The 26,265-nt window shown below is 49.8% G+C and overlaps 1 protein-coding gene across 1 annotated transcript; it reads right to left on the bottom strand.

Moving 5' to 3' along the window:
- Window positions 1-2,831: 2,831 nt before the first annotated feature.
- On the bottom strand, window positions 2,832-18,554 carry Nipal4 (NIPA like domain containing 4). Its single transcript, XM_004657474.2, has 6 exons — window positions 18,499-18,554; window positions 13,418-13,657; window positions 8,274-8,330; window positions 6,283-6,373; window positions 4,577-4,737; window positions 2,832-3,824 (listed from the first exon to the last, which is right to left on the bottom strand). The coding sequence occupies exons 1-6, from the start codon at window positions 18,533-18,535 to the stop codon at window positions 3,193-3,195; spliced, it is 1,218 nt and encodes a 405-aa protein (XP_004657531.1). The 5' UTR covers window positions 18,536-18,554; the 3' UTR covers window positions 2,832-3,192.
- Window positions 18,555-26,265: the final 7,711 nt, after the last annotated feature.

Genomic DNA, 26,265 nt, shown 5'->3' with positions numbered 1-26,265 from the left:
TAAAAAACATCTAAACACAAAAGCCTTCATGGCCAACATGCAGCCCCCGGCCAACACCTCTGCCTGCTCTGCAGGCCGTCTTCCCTCGCTGATGGTGGTCGGCTAGTCAGTAGGACAGTGCACAGAGCCCGGCTCAGCAGACCTGGGCTCAAATCCTAACTCTGCCACTTACCAGATGTTTGAGCCTACATAAGTCCCGGAAGTTTAAGTCTCTCTTCAATTACGAACAAGAATCGAACTTTGTACTTTGCATCCCAAATGTGTCACAAAGGCGTATGTATTGGAAGTATGGTCCCTGAGGAGGTGCCATTTGCAGACAGTGGAACTGTGACTGGCAGGGCCCAGTCACCGAAGGCATATGGATTGAAGGCCCAAATTGCTTTTGTCTCCCAGGCATGAAGCAAGAGGTTTTGCTGGGGCACTTGCCCACTATTGTAGTAGTTCACACAGGCTGCAAATAACATAGCCAAAGGAAGCCTTTATTATTTGATTCTCTCAAGTATTTGTTCCAGTGGCGAAAAGCTGGTCGACACAGATTCCTCCCTTGGCAGCGCTGCTACCAGGGCTGGAGAGATGACTCAGTGGTTAACGCCATTTGTTCACAAAGCCTGCTGACCCAGGTTCAATTCCCCAGCCACTCATATAAAACCAGACACACACACACACACACACACACACACACACACACAAGCGGGGCCAGCATCTAGTGCCTGTTTGCAGTGGCAAGAGACCCTGGGGCAACCGTGCTCTGTGTCTTTGCTTGAAAATATAAATTAATTAAAAAAAAGTAAGGGCTGGAGAGATCACTGAGCAGTTAAGGCATTTGCTTGCGAAGCTGAAGGACCTAGGTTTGATTCCCCAGTACCCACATAAACCTGATGCACAAGGGGGTGCATGCATCTGGAGTTTGTTTGCAGTGGCTAGCTAGAGGTCCAGGTGCACCCATTCTCTCTCCCCTCCCTTGTTCTCTCTATCTCTCAAATGAATAAAATAAAAAGAAAGTAGTATCAGGTTGTACAACAGATGGCAAGTTTAGTTTGGGAGACACTGTTGCTTTGTGGTTGGAGGGGTGGGGCTGAAAACAGGTATCAACTGTTCCTTCTTCCCTGCCACATGACCTTGGGCAACTATTGAACCTCTTGGAGGAGTTCCTTTATTTCCATCACTCGGGAGGCAGAGGTAGGAGGATCACTGTGAGTTTGAGACCAGGTCAGTCTGGGACAGAGCAAGACCCTATCTCAAAAAAAAAAAAAAAAAAGAAAGAAAGAAAGAAAGAAAGAAAGAAATTGAGAAAAAAAATATATAACTTCCTTGCAGGCTTGTGGAAGTAAATGAGAATTTATATTCCTGGGGTCCTGTAAAAGGTCAGGCATTCACTAGGCATGCATCTTCTTCAAAGCAGTCTACTCCGAAACAGGGTGGGATTGTGGAGGACCCTGCGGGCTTTGCTTGCCCTTTGAGAGATCAAGGACTTGCCTCCTACCGCAAACATGGGTGGGATTGCTCTGCCTTTAAGGGAGGTCGAGAGACAGGTGTCAAGTGAACGAGTTCTGAAGTCTTTATTCTCGGCCTGGAGCTCACGCTATCAAGGCCTTTGGTTTACTGCCATTCAGAAGATCCAATCTGTTGCATTGATTCCAGCTAACAGTCAGAAATCCACATTCATCCTTAAAACACCCGGAATTTGAGGCCAGAGGTGCAGGGCCCCAGAGCACCGTGAAGCGCTCGGCACTCCCAGGCCAGCAGGGGTTTGGCCTGGCTGTGGCTGCGCCTAGAGGGCAGAGGTATGTCAATGGCAGGCGGGCAGGCAGGCAGGGGGCTTTGAGGGGGGCAAGGGCGTGTCTCTGCACCAACTTGGACGCTGAGGAGCAAATCTTACTTCTTTCCTATAGACTAGGTCCTGACTTTCCTGTCTGGTGCTTGGTGGAGCAACCCCTCCAATATGGTAGCTGGAAGAGGAGTGGAGGAAAGCACCCCCATTCTCTCTCTCTGGCCGCTACTGCTCTGTGTATGCCCCTGGTCAAATGTGAGGAGACCAAAGGGAGTCCCCACAGCAGGCGGTGTTGGACCGGTCATGGCACACTGCTGCCAGTGCGGGCAGCTAGCTCCCGAGTGGAGGTGGGTGCAGCTGCGACCAGGCTGACAGCCAGAGCACATACCTTGCCAAGGCTACCCTCCCACTTGGTCACTGCGACCTGAAGCCAATGCCCACTGTTTAAGCCCTTGTGGTCCACTAGGCTCCTGACTGGGCCCCAGAGTCTACCCACAAGTCACCTCCAGGTTTCTACAGAGCCTGTGACTACCTTCTGCCAACCTGGCATTGCTCCTCACACTTTGTCCCAACTCCCCAAGGCATATGTTGGTGGACCCCTTGTAAGTGCCGCCAGGTTCCTTCCAGAAGAGGCAAGTGGAGACAAGGGGCTTGCTTGGCCAGCAGAGCTGGGCTACGAGGCATCTCCTGTTGGGAAGCTCTGAGATTACGGCCTGCATGTCTCCATGACTGTGCCTTGATGTGAAAAGAGAGAAGGAGAAGGGGCGGGGCACCAGGTGTGGGGGGGGGAGGGGGGAGGGGAGTAGACCAAGACGCTGACCACTAGGCTAGAGAACTGGGAGAATGGCTCCCTGAAACTTCCCTGAGACATCAGATGGCTTTCACAGTAAGAAGGTCAGATGGGGTCTGGCTTTTTTTCTCCAAGAAGACCTGGCAAAAGTACCAGGCCTTTTGGTGGCAGTTGTGGCCCTGTCGGCTTGGGATGAGGCGGATGGATTGCCTTCGTGGAGTTAGTCAGCTCTGTTCCATTGGGCTGAGGACGCAGTCTTGGAGAGGGGCTGGTGGCAAAGCGTTTCCTGATGACCTGTATCGCAGGAAGGTCTTGAACTGGGCTACATTCAGCAGGTCAAATTCTATCCTCCTCCCAACGGCACAGGCGGCCCCGAGGGAGCCGGTGGGAAGGGGGAACTCGCTGGCTGCAACAGAAACGAGGGTATTTGGTCACTGAGGCTGCGTTTCTAGGAAGTTCCACTCACTGGGTCAGGATTTTTACCTCCTAGAAACAGTGATGAGGTATAAATGGATATCTCAAGAAAAGACAGCCCTTGGCAACAGCTGTGCTGGAAACAGCCAGGTGGCTTTGAACTTGAGAGGTGAGGCTGAACCGTTGGGCTCCCCTTCTTACTCGAGTAGTCCGGGTGTTAAGAATCGATCATAAATACTTTGGGCTTCTGTTGTGGGGACGGGGTGTTGGCAAGTTCTATGTTGTCCACGAGGACGTTCTTGTCTTCCAGTTTAATGACTGTGGGCTCCGGCGTGGGAGCTGGGGTTGGGTTGTTTTTGTGAGTGTGTGGCAAGCTGATTTGACTGACGTCCAAGTCTTTGAAAGCATGGAGCATGAACACACCCAGGATGATGGTGACGAAGCCAGAGATGGTGCCTACGATGTCCACGGCAGACATGGTGTGCCACTCTTTGAAGAGCACGATGGAGGAGGCCACCACGACCGTGGTGAAGACCACGTAGTAGATGGGGAAGACCAGCGAGGTGTTGAAAACGTCCAGCGCCCTGTTGAGGAAGTTGACCTGGATGACGATGGAAAGTCCCAGGATGAGGGACAGGATGTAGGGGAGGGGGTGCCGCACCACAGGCAGTCCCTGGAAGAAGTTCCGGATGGTGACCCCTAGGCCCTTGACGGCAGTCACAGAGAAGGACCCAATCACAGAGCAGATGATGATGTAAATGAGAATATTCCTTTGTCCGTAGCGGGGGGCAACGATGAAGATGAGGATGAGGCAGCAGAGCACTAGAAGCACAGCAAACACGACGAACCCTGGGAGGGAAGTTCACGGCGCTGAGCGGGAAGGAGGCAGCAGTGTCTGCGGCCCCAGACCCACGAGCTCACCTTCCTCCTTTGTAAAACAGCTTCAATAACCGGATTATCTTTTGTTGTTTTGTGACAGCTAGTGAGATCGTGCATATTAATGTACACTCTTTTTTGTTTGCTTTTGTTGTTTTTTGAGGTAGGGTCTCACTCTAGCACAGGCTGACCTGGAACTCACTATGTAGTCTCAGGGTGGCCTCGAACTCACGGTGATCCTCCTACCTCTGCCTCCCGAGTGCTGGGATTAAGGGCGTGCGCCACCATGCCCAGCAATTCATACTTTTTGGTTTGTTTGTTTTGTTTTGTTTTTGGAGGTAGAATCTAGCTCTAGCTCAGGCTGGTGTGGAATTCACTGTATGATCTCACGATGGCCTAGAAATTGTGGCGATCTTCCTACATCTGCCTCCCGAGTGCTGGGATTAAAGGCGGGCACCACCACGCCCGGCAATGCTTACTTTCTTTTAATGAATATGTGTTCATTTATAAATGGACGTGACACAATAAACAATAAATGGTGTTCGTAAACAACAGCTCTGGATGCCCACAGCTTCGCCTAACAGATGATACCCACCCCCCAACTTCCTGTCTGTGGCTCACCTTTTCCTCCAGGGGGCAGCACTGAGAGGGCCGGAGCCCCGCACACCTCCCCGCAGCATGGTTTACCCGTAGCCTGCATCCCTGGCGCTGGCATCCATCCTTACCTGTGTCTTTCATCTTGGAAGCCAGCTCCACGACCGTAGTGACCTTCTCTTCTTTGGGTGCGTGTATCACCATCACCGTGCTTCCAGCCATGCAGATCACACAGCCCAGCTTCCCCAGCAAATTCAGACACTCTCCCAAGAAATACGAGGAGAAGACAGCGCTGTATGCGGAGAGGGGAGAAAAGGAATTGAGTTAGGGGTGCCTCCCCAACCTCCCAAAGGCACGCTGGGGGAAGGGGAGACTGAGTAAGGTTACGGAGAACAGCAGTTTAGAATTCATTCCTGTCCTCCAGAACCCTCTCCCTGCCTCAAAAACAAACAAACAAAAACCCCCATCATTCCAAATAGAAACTCGATTTGGGGAGAGTTACACTATGTGCTGTATATATTTAGATATTTTAATATTTCCACAACCCTGTCTGGCTATCAAAACCTCATTCCTTTAGGTGAAAGCTGAAATTTTCTGTTGATATTTAACTATTTTTTATATTTAAATTTAAATACACACACATTTAAGCATTTTATTTAAGTTATATTTGAATATTTTTATTTATTTGTGAGCAGAGAGAGAATATGGGTGCACCAGAGCCTCTTGCCTCTGCAATGAACTCTAGACACGTGCCACTTTGTGCATCCGGGCCAGCAGGCTTTGCAAGCAAGTGTCTTTCACCATTGAGCTGTTTTTCCAGCCCTACTTTCATTTTGTGAGATAGAAATTAAAGAGAGGTTGGAAGAGCCCTTCAACTACCCTTTTCTAACTTCCCAGCCACTAAAAATGTTACCTCTTAGTATTGCTATGTTTCTTAGCCTTGTCTTGTACACCTGTGGTATTAAGGACTTCACCCCTTTTCAAGCCAAAGGAGCCCATTGTAATGGCTCACTCTGATTATTCAACAAAAATACACTTTATGGCAATATCTACTCCTTTTCTCATTCCTTGGGTTATAGAGAACAAATCTTTTTCTTCTTCCATTTATGTATGGCAATACAAGCAACTACAATGACAATTATATAGACATATTCCGCACCAGGTAAGTAAGGGAGGATTTTCAGTTTATTATCTCATTAACATCTCACAACTCTGAGAAGTAAGGACAAACAGCCCCCATGTTAGACCCGACAAAATTGAGTGTGTATACAATGACTTGTCAGGAAGTGAACTTGTCTGATCTCACTGTAAAGCTGATGGGATTTGGCACACAGTACCCCTCAATATACGGTAAGCCATGGAACTGAACACGCCTTGTGTGTTTTTGTTCATTTACTCTTCCCGGAGAGTCTCGTTAGCATTCCCTTTTCATGAAGAGATTAAGGCTTAAAGTGGTTAGGTCACGGCTGGAGAGATGGCTCAGTGACTATAAAGGTACTTGCTTACAAAGCCTGATGGACTGGATTTGATTCCCCAGGACCCACATAAAGCCAGATGAGCAAAGTGGCACATGCGTCTAGAGTTCGTTGGCAGTGGCAGGAGGCCCTGGCGTGCCCATACTCATTCTCTCTCTCTGTGTCTCTCAAATGAATAAATAAAAATATTTAAAGCGGTTAGGTGACTTGCCCGTGGTAACATGGTTACTAAGGGTTTGGGTTAAGATTAGTGGGGATCAGCCCAGGTCCTGAATGTCAAGAGGCAGTTGATCCCACCTGACAATTCCACTTGACAAACTGAAGGCAGGGAAGAGCCAGAGATGGCTGAGTTGGGAACCAACCTTATGAGTACACTCAGCGCTCCCAGCGGTGTGACCACTGTGGCAGGTGCAAATGCATACGCCCCGAAGTTGGCAACTTCTCCAGCAGACACTAAAAAAATGAAAGGAGAAAAGGGGCAAGTGTGACTCCAAGGCACCCTATCCACTCCAAAGGACCCTGGGCAGAGACAGCTATAGCCAGAGCCCCCGACCAGCACTCCTTGGAATCCACCCTGGGAGCTCTCGCTGGAGACAAGGTCAGCCCCAAGTATACACCCACTGTAAAGATGACAAGGCCAAGGCCCTGAACCCACAGTGACATAAGATGCTTGTGCAGCAAGAACGTATGTCCTGCATACTTCTTGGTATGGACACACACAATTAAGTGTGTTCTCAGGGCCATTGTTAACTTTTGGTTATCAAATAAAGAAAAAGGGCTGGAGAGATGGCCTAGCGGACAAGGCTTTTGCCTGTGAAACCTAAGGACCCATGTTTGACTCTCCAGATCCCACAGAAGCCAGATGCACAAAGGTGAGGGACACGCAAGGTCGCACATGCCCACTAGGTGGCGCGGCGCAAGCATCTGGAATTCGATTGCAGGACTGAGGTCCTGGTGTGCCAATTCTCTCTCTCTCCTCTCTCTCTCTAAAATATAAAATAAAAATAATTTTTAAAAAGAAACATTGACATTTGTGGATTGTTTGAGCCACTTGGTCCACAAGCACCTGTTTCCTAAGTGAACTGTGGACAACAGGCAGGGTAGAAGAGTCTGACAAGGTCCTCAGTGGGAGGCGGGGGCTTTGTCCGTTAGGGGGGCTGGGCCCCTGGAAGGAAGAAGCAGGCATGTCTTCGGGGCTGTCCTCGCAGTGGGCACTTGACAGAGATCAAAGGAAGATCTGACTTCTTATCTCTTCCCTGGTTCTGCTTTTGCACAAACAACCTGGGCCCCTCTGGGGAGGAAGGTCTCTCCTGGGGTTTAAATCTAATGCTAACATCGTGGTTGATCAAGTTCAGACCCCCAGAACTTGGCATCGTGGCCAGCCTCTTCCTGAGACAGCCCTTAGCCCAAAGCAAGCAGCTGTCTCTCAGCTCACCTGGGGGGAGGTAGGGCCCACCACCATGCGGTTATAAATATGTTCGTCAGTGGAGGGCGAGCTCTCTCTGCCGCCCGACCTCTCCTGAACCTCCTGTCCGGCTGAGCTGAGGGCACAGCCCGCAGGAGCTTTCTGTGCTGTCCACGTGGGCTCTCAAGCCGTGTGGCTGTATTCATTCTCTTTTCCTTGGTTCTGTACTGCCCTCAATAAATATTATAATTTAATAATGACATTTCTCAGTCTTATTTTATTCAAATCTTTCATTAAAATTAGACATGAACCTAGGGTTTGGGGTTCAGGGACTTTCCTGATCGCTCCCGCACCCCATTACAGTAGAAAGAGAGATCCCAAATCTGAGGTGACTTCTGACCTCCCCACACATGCCATGATATGAATTCACACACACACACACACACACAAAATAAAAAATTTAAAAGGCAAAAAGAAGGATAGGCCTCCTTATAACATGCTCCTCCAGACACAAAATGGCCTGAATATCCATGAGCACGCAGTACCTGACACTACCTACAAAAGACCATCATAAGAAGAGGAAAAGATGATGACATCAAAATAACAGAGAAACTGATTGAGAGGGGGAAGAGGTACGATGGAGAGTGGAGTTTCAAAGGGGAAAGTGGAGGGAGGGAGGGAGTTACCATGGGTAATTGTCTACAATTATGGAAGTTGTTTAAAAAAATTTTAAAGATTAAAAAAATAAAAATAATAAAAAGAAGCTGGGTGTGGTGGCACATGCCTTTAATCCCAGCACTCAGGAGGCAGAGGTTGGAGGCTCTCTGTGACTTTGCGGCCAGCCTGGGACTACAGAGAGTTCTGGGTGAGCCTGGGCTAGAATGAGACCCTACCTTGAAAACAACAAGCTAAATACATAAACAATAAATAAAGAAGATCCCCACTTACTTGTGGCAAATCCAGCCCACCACATGGCGTCCTTCAGGTAACCATAGCCCCCATCCACTGTGGAAGGAAATGAACGAAAAATTAGAACTGGGGGGTTGGAGACATGACTTAGTAGTGAAGATGCTTGACTGCAAAGCCAAAGGGCTCAGGTTTGATTCCCCAGTACCTACATAAAGCCAGAGGCACAAGGGGGCGCATGCATGTGGAGTTCGTTTGCAGTGGTTAGAGGCCCTGGCGCACCCGTTCTCCTTCCCTTATCTGCCTCTCTCTCTGTGTCTCTTAAATAAATAAATAATTTTTTTTCCCCAGGCTAACTTAGAATTCACTATGTAGTCTCATGGTGGCCTTGAAAACACAGTAATTCTCCTACCTCTGCCTCCCAAGTCCTGGGCCTAATTTTTTTTTTAAGTCAGTACTAGGGTGTGTTAGAAAAAGTCAGAAACAAGTAGGAATCTCTATGACAAAAAAAATCAGACTATATTGGAAGTGAGCCATAAAGGGACACTTTGCATCTCAGCCGTGGGGACTCTGGAAATGTGAGGTGCCACCCTAGTACTGGGCCAGGGGTTTGTATCACAAGGTTAGGGGCCATGTTGGCCGGGAGTGGAAGGGAAAGGGATTAGCAAGTGTGAAGGAAGAGAACTTCTCTGGACTCCTTTCCTCTGGGAGGGCCAGCCAGGCACCTAGCTCCCCTGGGGTTATCAAAATAGCAGGGGGCATCCCCCCCCCCAGACTTTTGGCATTCAGCAGAGGTATGACGAGCTCCTGAGAGCCTCCACAGAGAGCTTTGCTCCATACTTCGGCGCACACTTTCTCGGGCTCCTTCTCTACCTCTGCCTTCACTCCACGGCCTGTAAAGGTTCCCTAGGGTTTGCCTCCAGGCACTTCTACACAGTGTCCCTGTTTCGTGTCTGCGGCTGGGATCCGTCTTCTGAGCTTGTACATCCGGGGGCTTACGGGACACCCCTTGGTTCTCCCAGAGGTTTCCCAATCTTGGCGCTAAACATAACTCCTAATGTTCAATAAACCCAGTAAATGGCACTTCCAGAAACCACAGACCGGCCCCTGCCCCTTCTCTCCCCTCCTGCATCCTGTCCACCTGGCAGAGTCTCTCTCCAAGAACTTCTCACTAGTGTCTGCCCAGCGCCACCACCTGTCCAAAGGTACCATCATTTCTGGCCAGATGGAGGCAGTGCCGCCTTAGCAGTTACTTAGATTCTTTTTCTTTTTTAAATATTTTTGTTTTTTAATTTTTTTTATAATTTTTTTAAAATTTATTTTATTTGAGAGTGACAGACACAGAGAGAAAGACAGATAGAGGGAGAGAGAGAGAATGGGCGCGCCAGGGCTTCCAGCCTCTGCTAACGAATTCCAGACGCGTGCGCCCCCTTGTGCATCTGGCTAACGTGGGACCTGGGGAACCAAGCCTCGAACCGGGGTCCTTAGGCTTCACAGGCAAGTGCTTAACCACTAAGCCATCTCTCCAGCCCTAAATATTTTTGTTTTTATTTTATTTATTTGATAGCAACAGACAGACACAGAGAGAAAGAGGCAGATAGAGAGAGAATGGGTGTACCAGTCCAGACGCATACACCACCTTGTGCATCTGGCTTACATGGGCCCTGGGGAATTGAGCCTCGAACCAGGGTCCTTAGGCTTCACAGGCAAGCACTTAACCCCTAAGCCATCTCTCCAGCCCTAGATTTTTTTAAAAAATAATTTTATTTATTTATTTTATTAGAGACAGAGGGAGAGAATGGGCACGCCTAGCCACTGTAAACAAACTCCAGATGCATGCACCACCTTGTATATCTGGTTTATGTGGGACCAGGAGAATCAAACCTGGGTCCTTGGGCTTCACAGCCAAGTGCCTTAACTGCTAAGCCATCTCTCTAAACCCAGTTACTTGGATTTTAGTCTTGTCCCCTTAAAAAACTGTCATGACAGACAGCTAAAAACTGTAAATCCACGCTGGAGAGATGGTTTAGCAGTTAAGACACTTGCCTACAAAGCCTAAGGACCCAGGTTCAATTCCCCAGGACCCATGTAAACCAGATGCACAGGGTGGCGCATGTGTCTGGAGATACTCAGGGGGTTTCTGGTTAAGATGGACATGTGAAAGCCGGGTATGGTGGCGCATGCCTTTAATCCCAGCACTCCAGAGGCAGAGGTAGGAGGATTGCAGTGAGTTCGAGGCCACCCTGAGACTCTATAGTGAATTCCAGGTCAGCCTGAGCTACAGTGAGACCCTACCTCGAAAAACAAAAACAAACAAAAGATGGGCATGTGAAAAGTTCCCGGGGAAAAGGAGATGGTGGAGCATGCTGGGGAGGTTCAGGACCCATCAGTACATCAGGAATTGATAACTGAAGGCCTACCACGAGACGGGTCAGGTCACCCCGTCACATCAGCTCGCGCCCAGGAGTCTTTGCAAAGGAGTACTGCTCTCATGGCTAGTTTGAAAACTAGTTCCTGGGAAATGGTGACAGACACTGTGGTCACCCAGACCTCATCAAAACAGAGACCCATGGGCTGAAGAGATGTCTCAGCAGTTAAGGTGCTTGCCTGCAAAGCCTAACGACTCAAGTTCAATTTCCCAGTACCCATGAGACACCAGGTGCACAGAGTGATGCATGCATCTGGAGTTCATTTGTGGTGGCTGGAGGACCTGGCGCTCCCATTCTGTCTCTTTCCTCTCTCTGTGTTTGCAAAAAAAAAAAAAAAAAAAAAAATATATATATATATATATATATATATATGTATATACACACACACACACACACAGACAGACATACAAATCAGAGATCCAAAGGCTACAGAGAACTCAACACTAAATCAGATTTCTAACACACACTCCAAGGCTCAAGGGAACACTTCAAGGGCAGGAGAAAGATCATAAGTGCCTCGAGGTGGATGGGAATAGCCTGAGGCACTATCCCCCTCCTCACAGAAACTGACTGAGGCCTTTAGGACTCCACAGTGAACACCAATAACCCCACTGAGGAGGAGCCTCAGCAAAATGGGGGAAAGATAGAGGGAATATGAGCACAGCCTTTTCTATTTAAAAAAAAAAAAATCAATAAATAACTTATACAAAAAAGAGATACTCAAGTTCTACATATCTATAGAATAACCCTTAAAGCTGTTACTATTATTTTTAATCTTGTCTTTTGGCAAGACCCAGCGTCAAACCGAGGGCCGTGCACCTGCTGGACGAGCGTCACTGTACCGTGAGCTGCAGCCAAGGCCCTGGTTGTTTTTGAGACTGGTGTAGCTCAGGCTGTTTTTGAACTCATGGTCCTCTTGTCTTAGTCTTCCAAGTCCTGGGATTGCATGCACCACTGTTTTAAAATTTATTTACTTGCAAGCAGAGGGAGAAGAGAGACCGACAGAGAGAATGGTCATGCCAGGGCCTCCAACAGCTGCAAACAAACTCCAGATGCATGCACCATTTTGTGCATCTGGCTCTATATGGGTACTGGGAAATCAAACCTGGGTTGTTAGGCTCTGCAGGAAGATGCCTTAACTGCTGAGCCATCTCTCCAGATCCTAATGAGTACTATTCTTACATCTGCTTTATAGGGAAGGAAACCGAGGCCAAGAAAAGTTCTCCTTTTGCCTGGAATCCTGCCACCAGAACGCCAAGAGCCACCACCAGAACGGTTTGCTCCAAAGTGCGCTGTCCCAGAAAAACATTCTTTGAACGTGTCCACACTTGACCAGGTCATCGTCCCCAAGCCTGTTCATCCCTGAGCAGAGCATCATCCCCTCCCGAGTTGCTCAAGTCAGAAACCTGAGTCATCCTTGCCTCCTTTCCACCCTCCCAAAGAGCTCCACTCCCCAAAGACCTCTGGAATCCACTGCTTGTCTCTGTCCCACTTCCTGGGTTCCGTCCTCCCACTGCTGGTTCCGTCCTCCCACTGGCTTCACTGGTCTCTGGGTTTCCACTCTGACACCCTGATCCATTCTCTACCCAGCAATGAGGGAACTTTTCAAGCCATAAATTAGACCGCGTCCCTCCCTGCCTAAAACGCCAGTCCCTTAATAATCGTACTGAAACTCTGCATAGAGTTTTCCATAAGACCCTTCCCCAGCTGCCCCTCGCCTCACCTGCTTCTCCATGCTCCGGCCATCCTGAATCGTTTCATTTCCTATTTCAGCCCATCCCCATACTCTCTCCTCGGAGCCTTTGCAATGCTGTTGTGTCTACCTGGAATACGGTGCCCCTCCTTCCCTGTTCCCTTGCTCTCTCCTCATCACTGTGCCTCATCAGCATACGGATCAGGGTTAATAGCAAACCTTCCCGGGGCCCTTCTAGTCGGAGCTGCACATATCCCAATAAAATACTCCCTCAGTAGTCTCTACTTTGCCCACTTAACACACCACAGGGCAGCTGCCTGTTTGTTGCTCCCCCTTGACCAAATGCCTCACAAGGACCCTGTGTCAGCAGGCACACAATGATTCTGTGCGTGAACACTTTCGCACACGATTTCCTGTTCATAAGAATTGTTTCGGGGGCTGGCGAAATGGCTTAGGGTTAAAGACGCTTGCCTGAGAAGCCAAAGGTCCCAGGTTTGATTCCCCAGGACCCACGTAAGGCAGATGCACAAGGGAGCTCATGCATCTGGAGCTCATTTGCAGCAGCTGGAGGCTCTGGAGCTCCTATTCTCTCTCTCTCTCCCTGCCTAATTCTCTTTCTCAAATAAATACATAAAAATAAAAACAAAAAAAAAATTGTTTTGGGGAATCACAACCCTTTTTCCCAATAGGTACGACTCAGTGGTTGTAATGTGGTTCAACTGGCTGTGGGGGAGGCACACGGGAGGCTGCAGTGCTGTGGGCCGGGGCCCTTGGAGTCCCAGTTGGCAGAAGTTGTGACGTGCCTTGCAGGGACAGGCTGGTGAGCAGCACAGCCAGGGCAAAGCCTGGAGTGTGCGACTTCCCAGTCACTTCTTAGTCCCGTCTTTATCCCCACGTGCGCAGCACGGAGTTCTCAAGAAGTACTGAATGACAAAAGATCTCCTTCCTATTGGCATTCAGGGATTCTCAGCAGGGTTGACAATGAATCTCCAGTGCCCACTGGGGACTGGTTCCCACCCGGGAGCCTAGGTGTCAGCCCATCCTCTTCTGCCCGAGGAGCCTACCTGCCCGTGTGGCCCCCGTGTCCACAAGCCGTATGAGGCCTTTCTTCTTGAGGATGACGCTGCTGCCAATGAGGAAGCAGGACAGGACGGCCAGGCCCACGCCGATGTAGAAGCCATAGTTCTTCCTGACCCTCTCTTGCCAGCTGATCAGGGTAGCATTGTTGGGCACCTCAGGGCTGAAGCCATTAACTATCTGACACAAGACTTCTTGGGAGGAGCAGTAGAGGCTGACAAGGGAACCTGGAGGAAAAACCACAGTGAGGAGTCACCTGGGGGCCATGTATCCCCCTTCAAAGTATTGGAATTGGGCTGGGGAGATGGCTCCAAGGGTAAAGTGCTTGTCCTGGGAGCTGAGGACCTGAGTTCACATCTCCAGCATCCACATAAAACACCAGGCATGATGTGCATGTCTGTAATCCCAGTGTGGCAGAGAAGAGGTAGGAGGCTCCCGGGGCTTGCTGGCTATCTAGTTCGGCCAAATTAGTGAGCTCCGGGTTCAGTGAAAGACCCTGTCTCAGAAAATAAGGTTGGAAAGGTTGGAGAGATGGCTCGGTGGTTATAAGCACTTGCTTGCAGACCCTGCTTGCCCAGAGTTCGATTCCCCAGTACCTATGTAAAGCCAGATGTACTAAGTGGCACATGATGCATGTGGGCTTCATTTGTAGTGGCAGGACACCCTAGGGTACCCACTCATATCATTTTTTTTCTCTCTCCCGCAAGTAAATTAAAAAATAGTGTTTAAAAAAATAAGGTTGGAGAGATGGCTTAGCAGTTAAGGTGTTTGCCAAGCAAAGCCAAAGGACTCAGGTTTGATTCCCCAGTACCCATATAGAGCCAGATGCACCAGGTGGCACATGCATCTGGAGTTCATTTGCAGTGACTAGAGGCCCTGGGGTGCCCCATTCTCTCTATCTGCCTCTCTCTCAAATAAATAAATAAATAAGATATTGAAAAAACCAAATTTGGACAGTGATTGAGAATGACACCTGGTGTAGAACTCTGGCATTCACACACATGTGCACCTACCTGCATGTGCTCCTATGTACCCACACACATACGAACACGCATGTGCAACACACACACCCACCCCATAATATATATTACAATATATAATAACACGACACTGATAATAATATATATTAGATATATACACACTATTACCTATATTATAATAAAACATATAATGTATTACATATTATAATATACAATAATATATTATATATGTTATGGTGTGTGTGTGTCACTATATATACACACACCATTATCATGGATATGTATTTTCCTGCTCTGGGCTTCATGCTCCTACAAAGTTCTCCCACACACTGGATCCTAAACAAAAATAATCATTCCATTCCCTAAACTCTTGCTCTAGCTAAGGGCATTATTTGCATGGGCTCAACCGGCTCTAAGATTACTTATCTCCCCCAGATGTGGACAGGAAGGAATGAGAGGTCAGTCCTTGCTTAAGGACCCACAGGCTGTCTGCCTTCAGAATCTCAGCCTGGGACCCTGATCGCCCACATAGCCGGCAGGGTCCCCTAGGCTCTTGGGCAGTGTTGAGTCCAACTGTCAGTTTTTCTCAGGGACCTCCTCTCGGCCTCCAGGCTGTAGGCTCCCAAGAGCTCCTGAGCCGGCTCAAGGCTTCCTCACCTGTGTGTTGAAAGCGCTAGCCACTGAGGGAGTGTGGCCGGGAAGATGGGCCACCTAGCTCCTCTGCACCTGGAGATGACTTGACCGGCGAGCTTCCTCTGTGTGGGACCTCAGCAGTGCGGGTCTGGCTTCTGAGACTTACGGTGCTTATGGTCTGTGGCTGGGGTCTCCTTCAGACCACAAAATGATTGCTGCCACTCCATAAGACTGGCTTCGGTTTACTCTCCTGATCTTGAGTCGCCAATAGCATGACTCTCCCTCCAAGCCCTACAGCCAGCCTCCCCCGTGCCTGCCCACCTGGTACAAACACCGACGATAAACTTGGGCACTAGGGAAAGGCCCTCAACGAAACACTAAGCTATACATGCTCGCTGAGGCACGGGACCTCAGAGCCCCCAATTCTGCCAGTGCTGCCATGGGCGTGCCTTCTTCCTGGAGTTTTCTTTCTTTTTTTAAAATCCTCACTGTTTTTATTTTAATATGCGATTTTTATTTATCGACTTGCGTGTGCGCATGTGCGCAAGAGAGAAAGAGAGAGAGAGGGAATGGGCATGCCAGGGCTTCCAACCACTGCCAACGAACTCCAGATGCATGCACCACCTTGTGCGTCTGGCTTACATGGGTCCTGGGGAATTGAACCAAGGGGTCCTTTGGCTGTGCAGGCAAGCATCTTAACTGCTAAGCCATTCTTGAGGGTCCTTAACACCCACCCTACGAAACACGCACAGCGACCATTTCCCGGTAGTTCAAGAAACGGAGTTCATTAATCTTAACAGGACGCTGCTAATAAAGTCACGGTCATGAAGTCAAAATCAGACCTCACACCCATCCGCTGGCCAAGCCCAGGCTCAGAACCACCTCTCATTCCTGAATAAGGCAAGTTGCCCAGCGAGGAGGGAGGGGAGCCTCATCTTCCTGGGCTGCCGTGAGTTATGTTAAGATGTAAAACTGTTGCAAGGGGTGGGGGCCTTCCTGGGAGCACTCGGGGTTGGGGCTGCATTTGGAAGCCAGGAGGTCAGTTTACCAGTCTGGTCATGCTGGCCTGGGAGGCAGCTGCTGGCCCCTGCGCGTCCTCACTGGACTGGCCCCCACGGTCGTGCTGGTCGGGGGCTTGACCTTTCTAGGTGTTGCAGCTCCTGACCTCTGCACATCAAGGCCCAGGTCCCAATGCCCAGGACACCGTGTCGGACCAGAGACTTCTCAGACGAGCCATGGCCCAAGGCCAAGGCCAAGGAGCTCGGGCTTTCGCATTTCTGCAGCAGAGTAGCATCTTCATGGAGCCAATTAAGAACAATGTTGACCTTTTGAACATGACCTAGAACTATGGACAAACAGCTCCTCTCAAAACCCAAACAGTCGGGCTGGAGAGCGAGCCCAGTGGTTAAGGCGCTTGCCCAACAACCTGGTTTCAGTTCTCTGGTACCCACATAAAGCCAGATGCACAAAGTGGCTCATGTATCTGGAGTTCATTTGCAGTGGCTGGAGGCCCTGGTGTGCTCATTCTCCCCCTCCTTTCTATCTTTGCTTGCAAATAAATAAATAAATAAATATTTTTTAAAAAAAATATCCAAACAATCTAGGATATAGCTCAGGGGTACAGCCCTTTCCCATTCTGAGCAAGGCTCTGGGTTCCATCTCCCCACAGCACCAGGGAAAGTTAAAAAACATTATAAAAATAGTAACCAGGGAACGTGGGATGGCAGAAGGTGAGAAGGTACGAAAGAGTGAATTTGAGCAAAGTACAGTGATGTATGGAATTGCTGTATCAAACTGATATATAAGATTAATGTATGAAACTGTCATAATGAAGTCCATTATTTTGTACGCTAACTAAAAAGTTATCCTAAAAAATGCAAAATAAAACCCAACCTACCTAAGTCTTTTACTTCCCACTGGGGAAACTGAGGCCCTACATGGGAAAACCACTAGTTGGAGTCAAATGCCTAGTGGTAGAGGCGGGTTTGGAATCCACCAGGGGGCCATTCGTGTATTTCTTGCTGCTACAGGCCGGTCTTTCCACCCGAGGCCCAGCCGAGGGAAGGCGGGATAAGAAGGCCTCCCCTGGTGCCTCATCGGTCTGGTTCTGCGCGCTTCACTCCTGTTCCACCAGCTCAGGCATTCTTACACAAGAGCACAACCTTGGGAGTTCCCTGATCCCAGGAAATGAGCCAGAGCCCAATCCTGCACACTCGCCCAGCTCCATGAAGGCACATCCCTTGTAGGTGGGACCGGAGGACCCACACAACCGGGGCGATCCTCGTGAGGTCAGCAGGGCCTGGGAGCGCCACACCTCCATTGAGTCACAGTGAGAAGAGAGGGCCAATGGCTAAAGGAAACCTGGACCCGAGTGGGTGCTCATCTGAAAAATGGGTGTCAGGCTGATAACTCCTATGTTCTACTACAGAATGTCCCAGAACTGGGAACGTCTGCTGCCCTAGGATAAGGGGTAAGGCTGAAAATGGCCTGCTCTGTTGCACAGGAGGCCAAGGCCAGCCAACATCAAAGGGATGGCTTGAAGAGATTTTCTGGAGGAGGACTAAAGTTAGAGAGGCCAGCACACCATGCAGGCTGGAGAGAGAGTGAGAGAGAGAGAGGGAGAGAGAGGGAGAGGGAGAGAGAGGGAGAGGGAGAGGGAGAAAGAGAGAGAGACAGAGGAGGGGGTAGGGAGGAGTGGAGATGGGACAAGAAAGGAACAGAGCACCCCTGGGCTTGACCTTCAGAGCACCCCACTGTGAAAATTACTAGCCTTATCAGTGCCCTCATTTCGATGTTTCTAGAACTGGCATAAGGAACTTACAAGCATCGGGGTGGCAGATCAGTGTAATGAGAGCCTGGCATGCGCAAGGCTCGAGGTTCAATCCCTGACATTGCAAACAGAAAAGAGAAAGGGAAAAGTTTCAAAACCCGGGGCCTGGAGGCATAGACCTGTAAGCCTGGCTACCTGGGAGGCCTAGGCGGGAGATCACACACTCCAGTCCAGCCTGGGCAATGTTAGCAAGCCCTTGCTTCAACACAGTGGACACGCAAGTGAGAAATAAAGGGGTAACCACCCACCTGGTAGCGGCTGCTTCAAGGATTCAGCGAGCTCGCGCAGAGGACAGCCTAGGTTAACAGCCCTTGGCCCTCTGTTTTGGATGGCTAAGAAAGAGCCAGAGAGGGCAGGTGCCAAAGCCTACAAAAAGGACAGACACTGACTCCTGCCCCCAGCCCTCCGGGAGGCCGCCTGTTCCAGGATGCTTGTTCCCATGCGGCCCTTTCCGCTCCCGCAGCTGCCACTGGGGAGGTGACATCTCCGCCTGACTCCGGTCTGAGAACCGGGTGGGGACCAGTTCGTGCTGCCCTCCCCAGCTTTGGGTCCCGGGCAGGGGCGGATGGGGATGGAAAAGACGGATGGATGGCGGCAGGAAGGTCCCTCCCGGCCCTGCACGCACCGTTCTCGCAGCTGCCGTTGCCCCCGCGCAGCTCCATGGGTCCCGGGGCGCACCGACTGAGCACCGCGGAGCGCGCCGCGGCGGCGGGGCGCCGGGGCTCCGGGGCAGGTGGCCACGACTTGTGCGGGCGTTGCTGGGCCACGAGGAGCCGCTGGGGTCCGGATCCGGGGTGGGTGGGTGGGCACAATGACGCGCCCCCGAGGGGAGGGTCCCCGGGGGAGGAGGAGTCACTCGGGGACTTGGGCAACTCCGGCAGCCCGGACAGGGGCGCGTACCCTCCTGGGTGCCACCGCGGTTGGACGCCCAGCCATGGAGTCACCGCCCCGTGCCAGGGGCAAGAGCGAGGGGGCGGGATCCCGGGGCCCGCCTTTCCGGGACGCAGGCACCTACCTACCTGCGTGTAGTTCTCCTAGGGACAAAACTGATGCGCTCTGGGATGGCAGGAGAGAAAGCCATCCGCCCTCTTCGAGGAGGGAAGTGCCCAGGGGGGCTCTGAGACCCCGAGTCCTCTTCTCGCTTCTTCCCTCATCCCTGTCTCATTCATTCACGCCACGCCACGAGGAGGTGTGATCTGTTCAGGGCCCTTCTAGGTAACATGAACAGGGTATGTACGAAATAAACAGAATTTAATGAGTGTGCCCAGTGAAAGGAAGGTAAGCGGAATGAAAAGAGGAAATGGGGGCTGGAGAGATGGCTTAGCGGTCAAGGCGCTTGCCTGCAAAGCCAGAGGACCCAGGTTCCATTCCCCACGTGAGCCAGATGCACAAGGTGGCGCATGCATCTGGAATTCCTTTGCAGTGGCTAGAGGCCCTGGCATGCCCGTTGTTTCTCTTTCAACTAACTAAATAAAATATTTTTTAAAAAGAAAAAAGAAAATGAAGTGAATGGAGGTACAAATGAATCACCTTTCTTGTCTATCCCCCACCCATTCCCACTCCCTCTGAGAACTTTGTATAGTTATGGGAAAAACAAATTAAGATCATTTAGGGACTGATGTTTTACAAACTACCATTTATAAATCTTATATGCACATAGTGAAATTAGGTGAATATACATGTCTACACAGCGAAGGGTGTGGTGGACTCTGCATAAATAATGGAGAACATATGGGCAGGCATACGTAAAGTTGTGATTGATAGATTTGGAGACGCGCGCACACACACACAGGGCCTGTGGGTACCGTCAAACCCCATCAGTAGGAAGCCCTGACCTGGTGCATGAAAGCACTGTGAAGCACTTGTTACAGGCCCAGCAGAGTTCCAAGTGTGACAAATCCCCGCTCATGGATCTTCATGTCAAGCACACCTTTATTACCTGCACAGAGGAAGCTGAGGCGCAGTAATCAAATGACTTGTCCTGGCTCTCAGAAGGAGAAACGTCACAATGGCCCTCATGACGTGAGTGCCCACTGCCACCCTCGCGGCACTTCAGACGGCGCCCACCCCTGCTCGGCGCACGGGACGTGGGACTGCTAAGAGCCAGCAGTCATCTAGGCGGGCTCTCTGGGGGCAGACCCTGCTCCCTCGCTTCGTGTGGTTAAGTGAGCGCGGGCCCTTGCCATGCCTGTGTGAGGGACGGGGTGGGAACAGCGCAGCCTGGGGGGCTCCAGGGCTGTTCTCCATCCTCCTGTGGCCTTCTAGCTGGGACTGAGGGCATGGCTCCTCGCAGCATATGGTTTCTTCGAACTTTCTGGATGGCTGGAGTCCCTTACTTTTTAAAAAAAAATTTTTAATTTTTAATTTTTTAATTTTTTTCATTTGTTTTCTCTTTAAAAAAATTTCTATTAGCATTTTCCATGATTATAAAAAATATTCCATGTTAATTCCCCCCTCCCCCCACACTTTCCCCTTTGAAATTCCATTCTCCATCATATTACCTCCCCATCACAATCATTGTACTTACATATATACAATATCAACCTATTAAGTACCCTCCTCCCTTCCTTTCTCTTCCCTTTATGAATTTTTTTAAAAATCAGGATCCTTATCTATCCAAGAACTGTCCAATGCCCAAACCACCGCCCTGTTTCATCTTCTTTCCTGAACTGCCGCGGGGCGGGGGAGGTTTGGGCCAAGCAGGCAGAGGTCAGAGGAGAAAGCTTTGCCCAGAGAGCACATCAAGCCCCAAGTCCAGACCCGCCTCCTCTCTGAAGAGATGTGGAACCAGAATCCAGCTGGAACTATCTTGAGACCACTGAGTCACCAAGACTGGGCCATTGGAAGGGATCAATGGATTGTATTGTGCTATTCTAGAGGGAGAAGTTGACAAGAGAATTTCTTCTTCTTTGTTCCTAAGTATTTCTACACGGGGATACACGCCACGGCACTGCCGTCGGACATTCAAGGCATTCAGATTGGAGAGCTTTGGTTCTGAGCGCAGAAACCAGCAGACACGAGGCATTTCCCTCCACCTTTTATTGTTTATTCTTCCAGCGTTGGTGAGGAATTATTGACAAATAAGAACTGCGTATGTTTAAGGAATCTGATGTGATGACATTTGATATATGCATGCATTGGGAAATGATGACCGGAAAAAGCTAATTAACATACCCACCCACCCCTATGTCACCTGTATGTGTGTGTTTGGGGGATGTTTTTGTGGTTAGAATACATAGAATCTAGTGACTTCTCTTTGTGACCTGGCCTTTGTAAATCACAAGAGAGGTTCAGTGGTTAAGGTGCTTGCCTGCAAAACCTAATGACCTGAGTTCAATTCCCTGGTACCCACCTAAAGCCAGATGCACCAAGTGGTGCATATATCTGGAGTCTGTTTGCACTGGCTGGAGGCCCTGGCACACCCATTTTCACTGTCTTTCTCCTATATTTTTCTGCCTGCAAACAATTAAATAAATTTTTTTAAATCCCCTCTTCTGGGTCCCCAGAGAAATGGGGGCAGGGACAAGGGAAAAGAGGGTACCAACAAATGATGTATCCATACAGAATATGTTGTTAATAATAACAATAAAGAAAAAAAAATTTAAAATCACAAGAGAAAGCCAGGTGTGGTGGCGCACGACCTTAATCCCAGCACCTGGGAGGCAGAGGTAGGAAGATCACTGTGAGTTTGAGGCCACCATGAGACTACATACTACATAGTGAATTCCAGATCAGCCTGGGGTAGAATGACCCCTACCTCGAACCCCGCCCCCCATAAAAGAAAAGTCACAAGAGAAAGCCATGCATGGTGGCACACGCCTTTAATCCCAGCATGAGGGAGGCCAAAGAAGGAGGATCGCCATGAGTTCTAGGCCAGTTTGAGATTACATAGTGAATTCCAGGTGAGCCTAGGCTAAAGTGAGACCCTACCTCGAAAAAAAACCAAAATCATAAGGATACTTAGATTGTTGTTTTAGGGATAGGCCCAGAAACAAGGAAATAGACACATGTGTTTTTTCTTACATTCACTTCTGCATGGGTTTGTCATTTGGGGTGCCCCTCAGCTTCAGTGTCCTGACTTTTGTCCCGTGTTTACAGGGCATTAGAGTCAGGGGAAGGTGATATTTTAGGTTGGGAGCCTTAGCAAGATCTTCAACACCATCACTGGGCCTCAGGCTCCCCATTTGCTCCAGGAGGGGGCAGGGCCTCCCCAGGCTGGCATCAGGGCATCTTAACCAGGGCAGACATAAAGGGACCCATTGAACTGCAGGCTCCTCGGCTGCCTTCCTGACAAAGCCCTTTTCTCCTCGTGCTACAATGGCCCTGTGAGGCAGGTAGCAGGGCCTGCAGCATTGTCTCCTCATAAAAGAACAAAAGGATTCTGTCTGCCCCACGCTCAGTCTCCCTGGGGCGGGACGGAGCTTTAGAAGGGTCCGACTAGCCAGGGACAGATGGGCACTGACCTTAGACAGCCAGAGACTGCTGAATTGGCCATAAGTCTTTCAGTCAGCTATGCAGGGATGAGCAACAAAACCAATTTATCAAACCCAACCTTCTCAAATCCTCAATTCTTTCCCTCTTTCTTCCTTCCTTCCTTCCTTCCTTCCTTCCTTCCTTCCTTCCTTCCTTCCTTCCTTCCTTCCTTTCTTTCTTTCTTTCTTTCTTTCTTTCTTTCTTTCTTCCCCCCTTCCTTCCTTCCTTCCTTCCTTCCTTCCTTCCTTCCTTCCTTCCTTCCTCTCTTCTTCTTCTTCTCCTTCTTCTTTTTCCAAGATCGGGTCTTGCCATAGCCCAGGCTGACCCAGAATTCACTGCATAGTCTCAGAGTGGCCTCTAGCTCATGGTGATCTTGTTACCTCTGCCTCCCAAGTGCTGGGATTAAAGACGCATACCACCACACCTGGCTGCAAACCCTGGTTTTTCTTTTTTCTTTTTTTCCCCTTTGGGGTAGGATCTTGCTCTAGCCCAGGCTGACCTAGAATTAGTCTCAGGGTAACCTTGAACTCATGGCACTCTTCCTACCTCTGCCTTCCAAGTACGGGGACTAAAGATGCGTGCGACCACACCTGGCAAGCTCTGGATTTTCTAAGTGCGTGCCGAGAGCTGTGCAGACCGGAGGGGCAGCCCCCAGCCACGCACCTCTGACATGCAGCTACGAGGCAAGAGAGGCCTAGATGGCCCTCGAGGTAGGGTCTGTCCTGGACAGTAGAATACCCAGCAGAATCCTTGGCCTCTGCCTTCTAGCATCCAAGGACAAACATCTCCATATTCTGCTCCCCCCCCCTTTTTTCTTGGTGTTTCGAGGTAGGGTCTTGCAGTAGCTCAGGCTGACCTGGAATTCACTATGTTGTCTCAGGGTGTCCTCGAACTCATGGAAATCCTCCTACCTCTGTCTCCCGAGTGCTGGGGACTAAAGGCGTGCAACACCATACCTGGTTTCTCCCATTTTTTAAAATTCATTTGTTTCTGTGTGTGCGTGTGGTGTGTGTATGTTTGTGTGTGCACCATGGTCTCTTGCTACTGCAAATGCATACAAGACTCATGCAATCACTTTTTTCTTTTACTTTTATTTATTTACTTATTGAGATAGAGATAGATAGGTAGGTAGGTAGATGATATCTGGTCACATGGACTCCTGAGCTACGCGTGGCCCACATGGGCTTCTGGGCTCGATGTGGTGTACTTCTCTTCTCCCCACTTGATCTCCCCTTACCTCCCAGCCTTCCCCTTTCTGCAATCCTTTATGAAATCTGAATAACATGTGCTATTTTTAAAATTAAAACAAAAGTTCTACTACCTTTATCATCTCATTTAATCTCCACAAACCAGTGAATTGGAACCTGCTGTTATTCCCAGGTTAGAGGTGAGAAAACCTGTCTGTAATTAAACAGTCGTGCTGTGGTGAAGCCCACCAAACTGGATCTCGAACCAGTTTCTCAGGCTGAGCACACTGCATTGCTGAGAGCGTCTGCCCACAGAGGAAGCGTTTGAAACGGCTGTAGAGGGCCGAGCTCACAGGGAGTGGAGCATCGCGTGGCCTTGGCGGGCCCCATGTGCCTCAGCTCCATGCAAGAGTGGCAAGAGTGGCAAGAGTGGCATATGTGATCACAACCCAGCTAGAGTTACGTTAATGACACTGGTGGGAACTAGTACTTTTTTTTTTTTTATGCCTTTAGTGCTGCTGGCCTTTTATATGCATTTCTATAATCCTTACAGCAATCCCACATTCGGATAACCTCATGGTGTACAAAATTCATGGTATATGATGTTATCTGAGTTTTATGGCAGGTGACAGTGTGACTCAGTGAGGCCATGTGACTTGCACAGTATCACACAGTGTGTAGCCAAGTCCAGGTTTAGGTAGCTCTCAACGAGCCGGCACTGTGTCTCCTCTGTTCCCTGCCGCTTGCTTCTCTGAGTCACCCCAGCCTCAGGGCAGGGGTGGTGGGAGTTGGTAATGTCGCTCTTCTCCGAGCCTGTTTGGACCCGCTGTCCTTGGAATGTAGGAACAGGGAAGGTGGGAACGCAGTGAGCTCTGCGTAGCCTAGAGGAAGAGTGGCTCCTCAGTGGGAAAACAACTCGAAAATGAAGGACGCATCTTCTGGGTTTTGTTCCCTCTCTCCTCTTGTTTAGAGTTTATTTGTTTATGAGAAGGAAATGGACATGCCAGGGCCTCCTGCTACTGCAAATGAACTCCAGACACATGTGACATTTTGTGCATCAGCCTTTGCGTGGGCACTGGGGAATCGTACCTGGGTCTTCAGGCTTTGCAAGCAAGCAGCTTTAACCACTGAGCAAAATCTCTCCAGCCCTTCTCTCTTCCTTTCTAATGAGCTCATTTCAGACCCTGACCTTTGAGAGGCTGCTGTCCAGTCAGGAGATGTGAGTTCTAGTCCCAATTCTGCCTCTGACGCATTGATATCTGAGGCAATTCTTTCCCATCCAGGCCTCAATTTCACCAATATGTGCAATGAAAATCCCTTTAAAAGCCCTCCTTAAGCCGGGCATGATGGCGCACGCCTTTAATCCCAGCACTTTGGAGGCAGAGGTAGGAGCATCGCCGTGAGTTCGAGGCCACCTTGAGACTACATAGTGAATTCCAGGTCAGCCTGGGCGACGGACCCTCTGTTGAAAAACAAACAAAAAAAAAAGCCCTCCTCAGACTTTGTGGGATCAGAGGAGACTTTCTTTTTTTTTTTTTTTCGTTTTTCCAAACAGGAAATGACACGAAAGGACAGCATACCAACCTCCCTAAAGAGCAGCCTCCGTGGTCACTTCTGAGACCTCTCAGCCTTGTTCCCCTCTCCTCTCTGCTTGCTGGTTCCCTGCAGGCCTGAGTAGACGCACCTCTCATGGCAGGACAGGGAAGCTTCTAGGTTGGTAGTGGGGCTGGGGTCCATCTGTGTCACCTTCTGGACACATCCTATGCATCTGCCATTGCTCTCATGAGATGCTCCCTCCCAGCTGGCTTGGAGGCCAGAAGGACGGCCATGAGTCCTCATGCAAGGAAAGGCTTATGAAGGGGTTCGCCGAGGCTCTGGACCTCCCTGGCTGTCCATGCCCATGCCAGGCCCTGGGGCCCGGGACCTGGGCATGTGCTACCAAGTGGGCCTGAATACACCTAAACAGATGGTATAGCCCGAGTCCCAGAGGGGAAATTCCCATTCACACCCAAGTCGCATGTGACGCGGGGGAGGGTGTGGGAGAGATGTTTCGTTTGCAAGCTCATATAAAATTGGCTCGGACTGGCCCAGGAATTCTGGGGAGGAGGAGCTGGTTTGCGGTGCAGTAGGAGCATTTTTTTGGCCACTCTTAATGCAACCATGGCGAGCGTGATTTGCATCTCGCCTTCGGCCAGGAAGTAAGAGAGGGAGAGCGGCGGGCGCAGGGAAAACGCGCAAGGGTTCTGTCAAAGCGATGCCTTTCCTCAACAGAGGAAGCGCAAGGACTTGACTTGGGGAATGTGTTCATATCCATATAAGAAAGTACCCTAAAGAGCCAAAGGAAGGGCAGGACTCCTTACAACGTGCTCCTCCAGACAAAAATGGCCTGGATATCCATGACCTCACAGTGCCTGACACTACCTACACAAGACCATCATAATAGGAGGAAAATATGATGACATCAAAATAAAAGAGAGACTGATTGAGATGGGGAGGGGATATGATGGAGAATGGAGTTTCAAAAGGGAAAACGAGGGGGGGGGATTACCATGGGATATTGTTTATAATCATGGAAGTTGTTAATAAAAATAAAATAAAGAGAAAAAAAAAAAAAGAAAGTACCCTAGGGGTGGGCACATCCCTGGGCATGCTTGGTTTAGGGTCATAGTTCTAAAAGGAAAGACAGCAGACACACTTTGGGGCATACTCGGGGCTCCCAAGGGTAAAGTGGC

Source organism: Jaculus jaculus, chromosome 6, assembly GCF_020740685.1.
Source record: "Jaculus jaculus isolate mJacJac1 chromosome 6, mJacJac1.mat.Y.cur, whole genome shotgun sequence".
In the NCBI taxonomy this organism is placed as follows: domain Eukaryota; kingdom Metazoa; phylum Chordata; class Mammalia; order Rodentia; family Dipodidae; genus Jaculus; species Jaculus jaculus.
This window is presented reverse-complemented; position numbering and strand designations above follow the sequence as displayed.

Coding starts and splice junctions, on each gene's coding strand:
- Nipal4 (XM_004657474.2), bottom strand. CDS start 18,535: ATGGAGCTGCGCGGGGGCAACGGCAGCTGCGAGAACG. Junction 8,331..13,417: donor CACGGGGGCCACACGGGCAG/GTAGGCTCCTCG, acceptor TTCCTTCCACAG/TGGATGGGGGCTATGGTTAC. Junction 4,738..6,282: donor GCGCTGAGTGTACTCATAAG/GTTGGTTCCCAA, acceptor CTCCGCATACAG/CGCTGTCTTCTCCTCGTATT.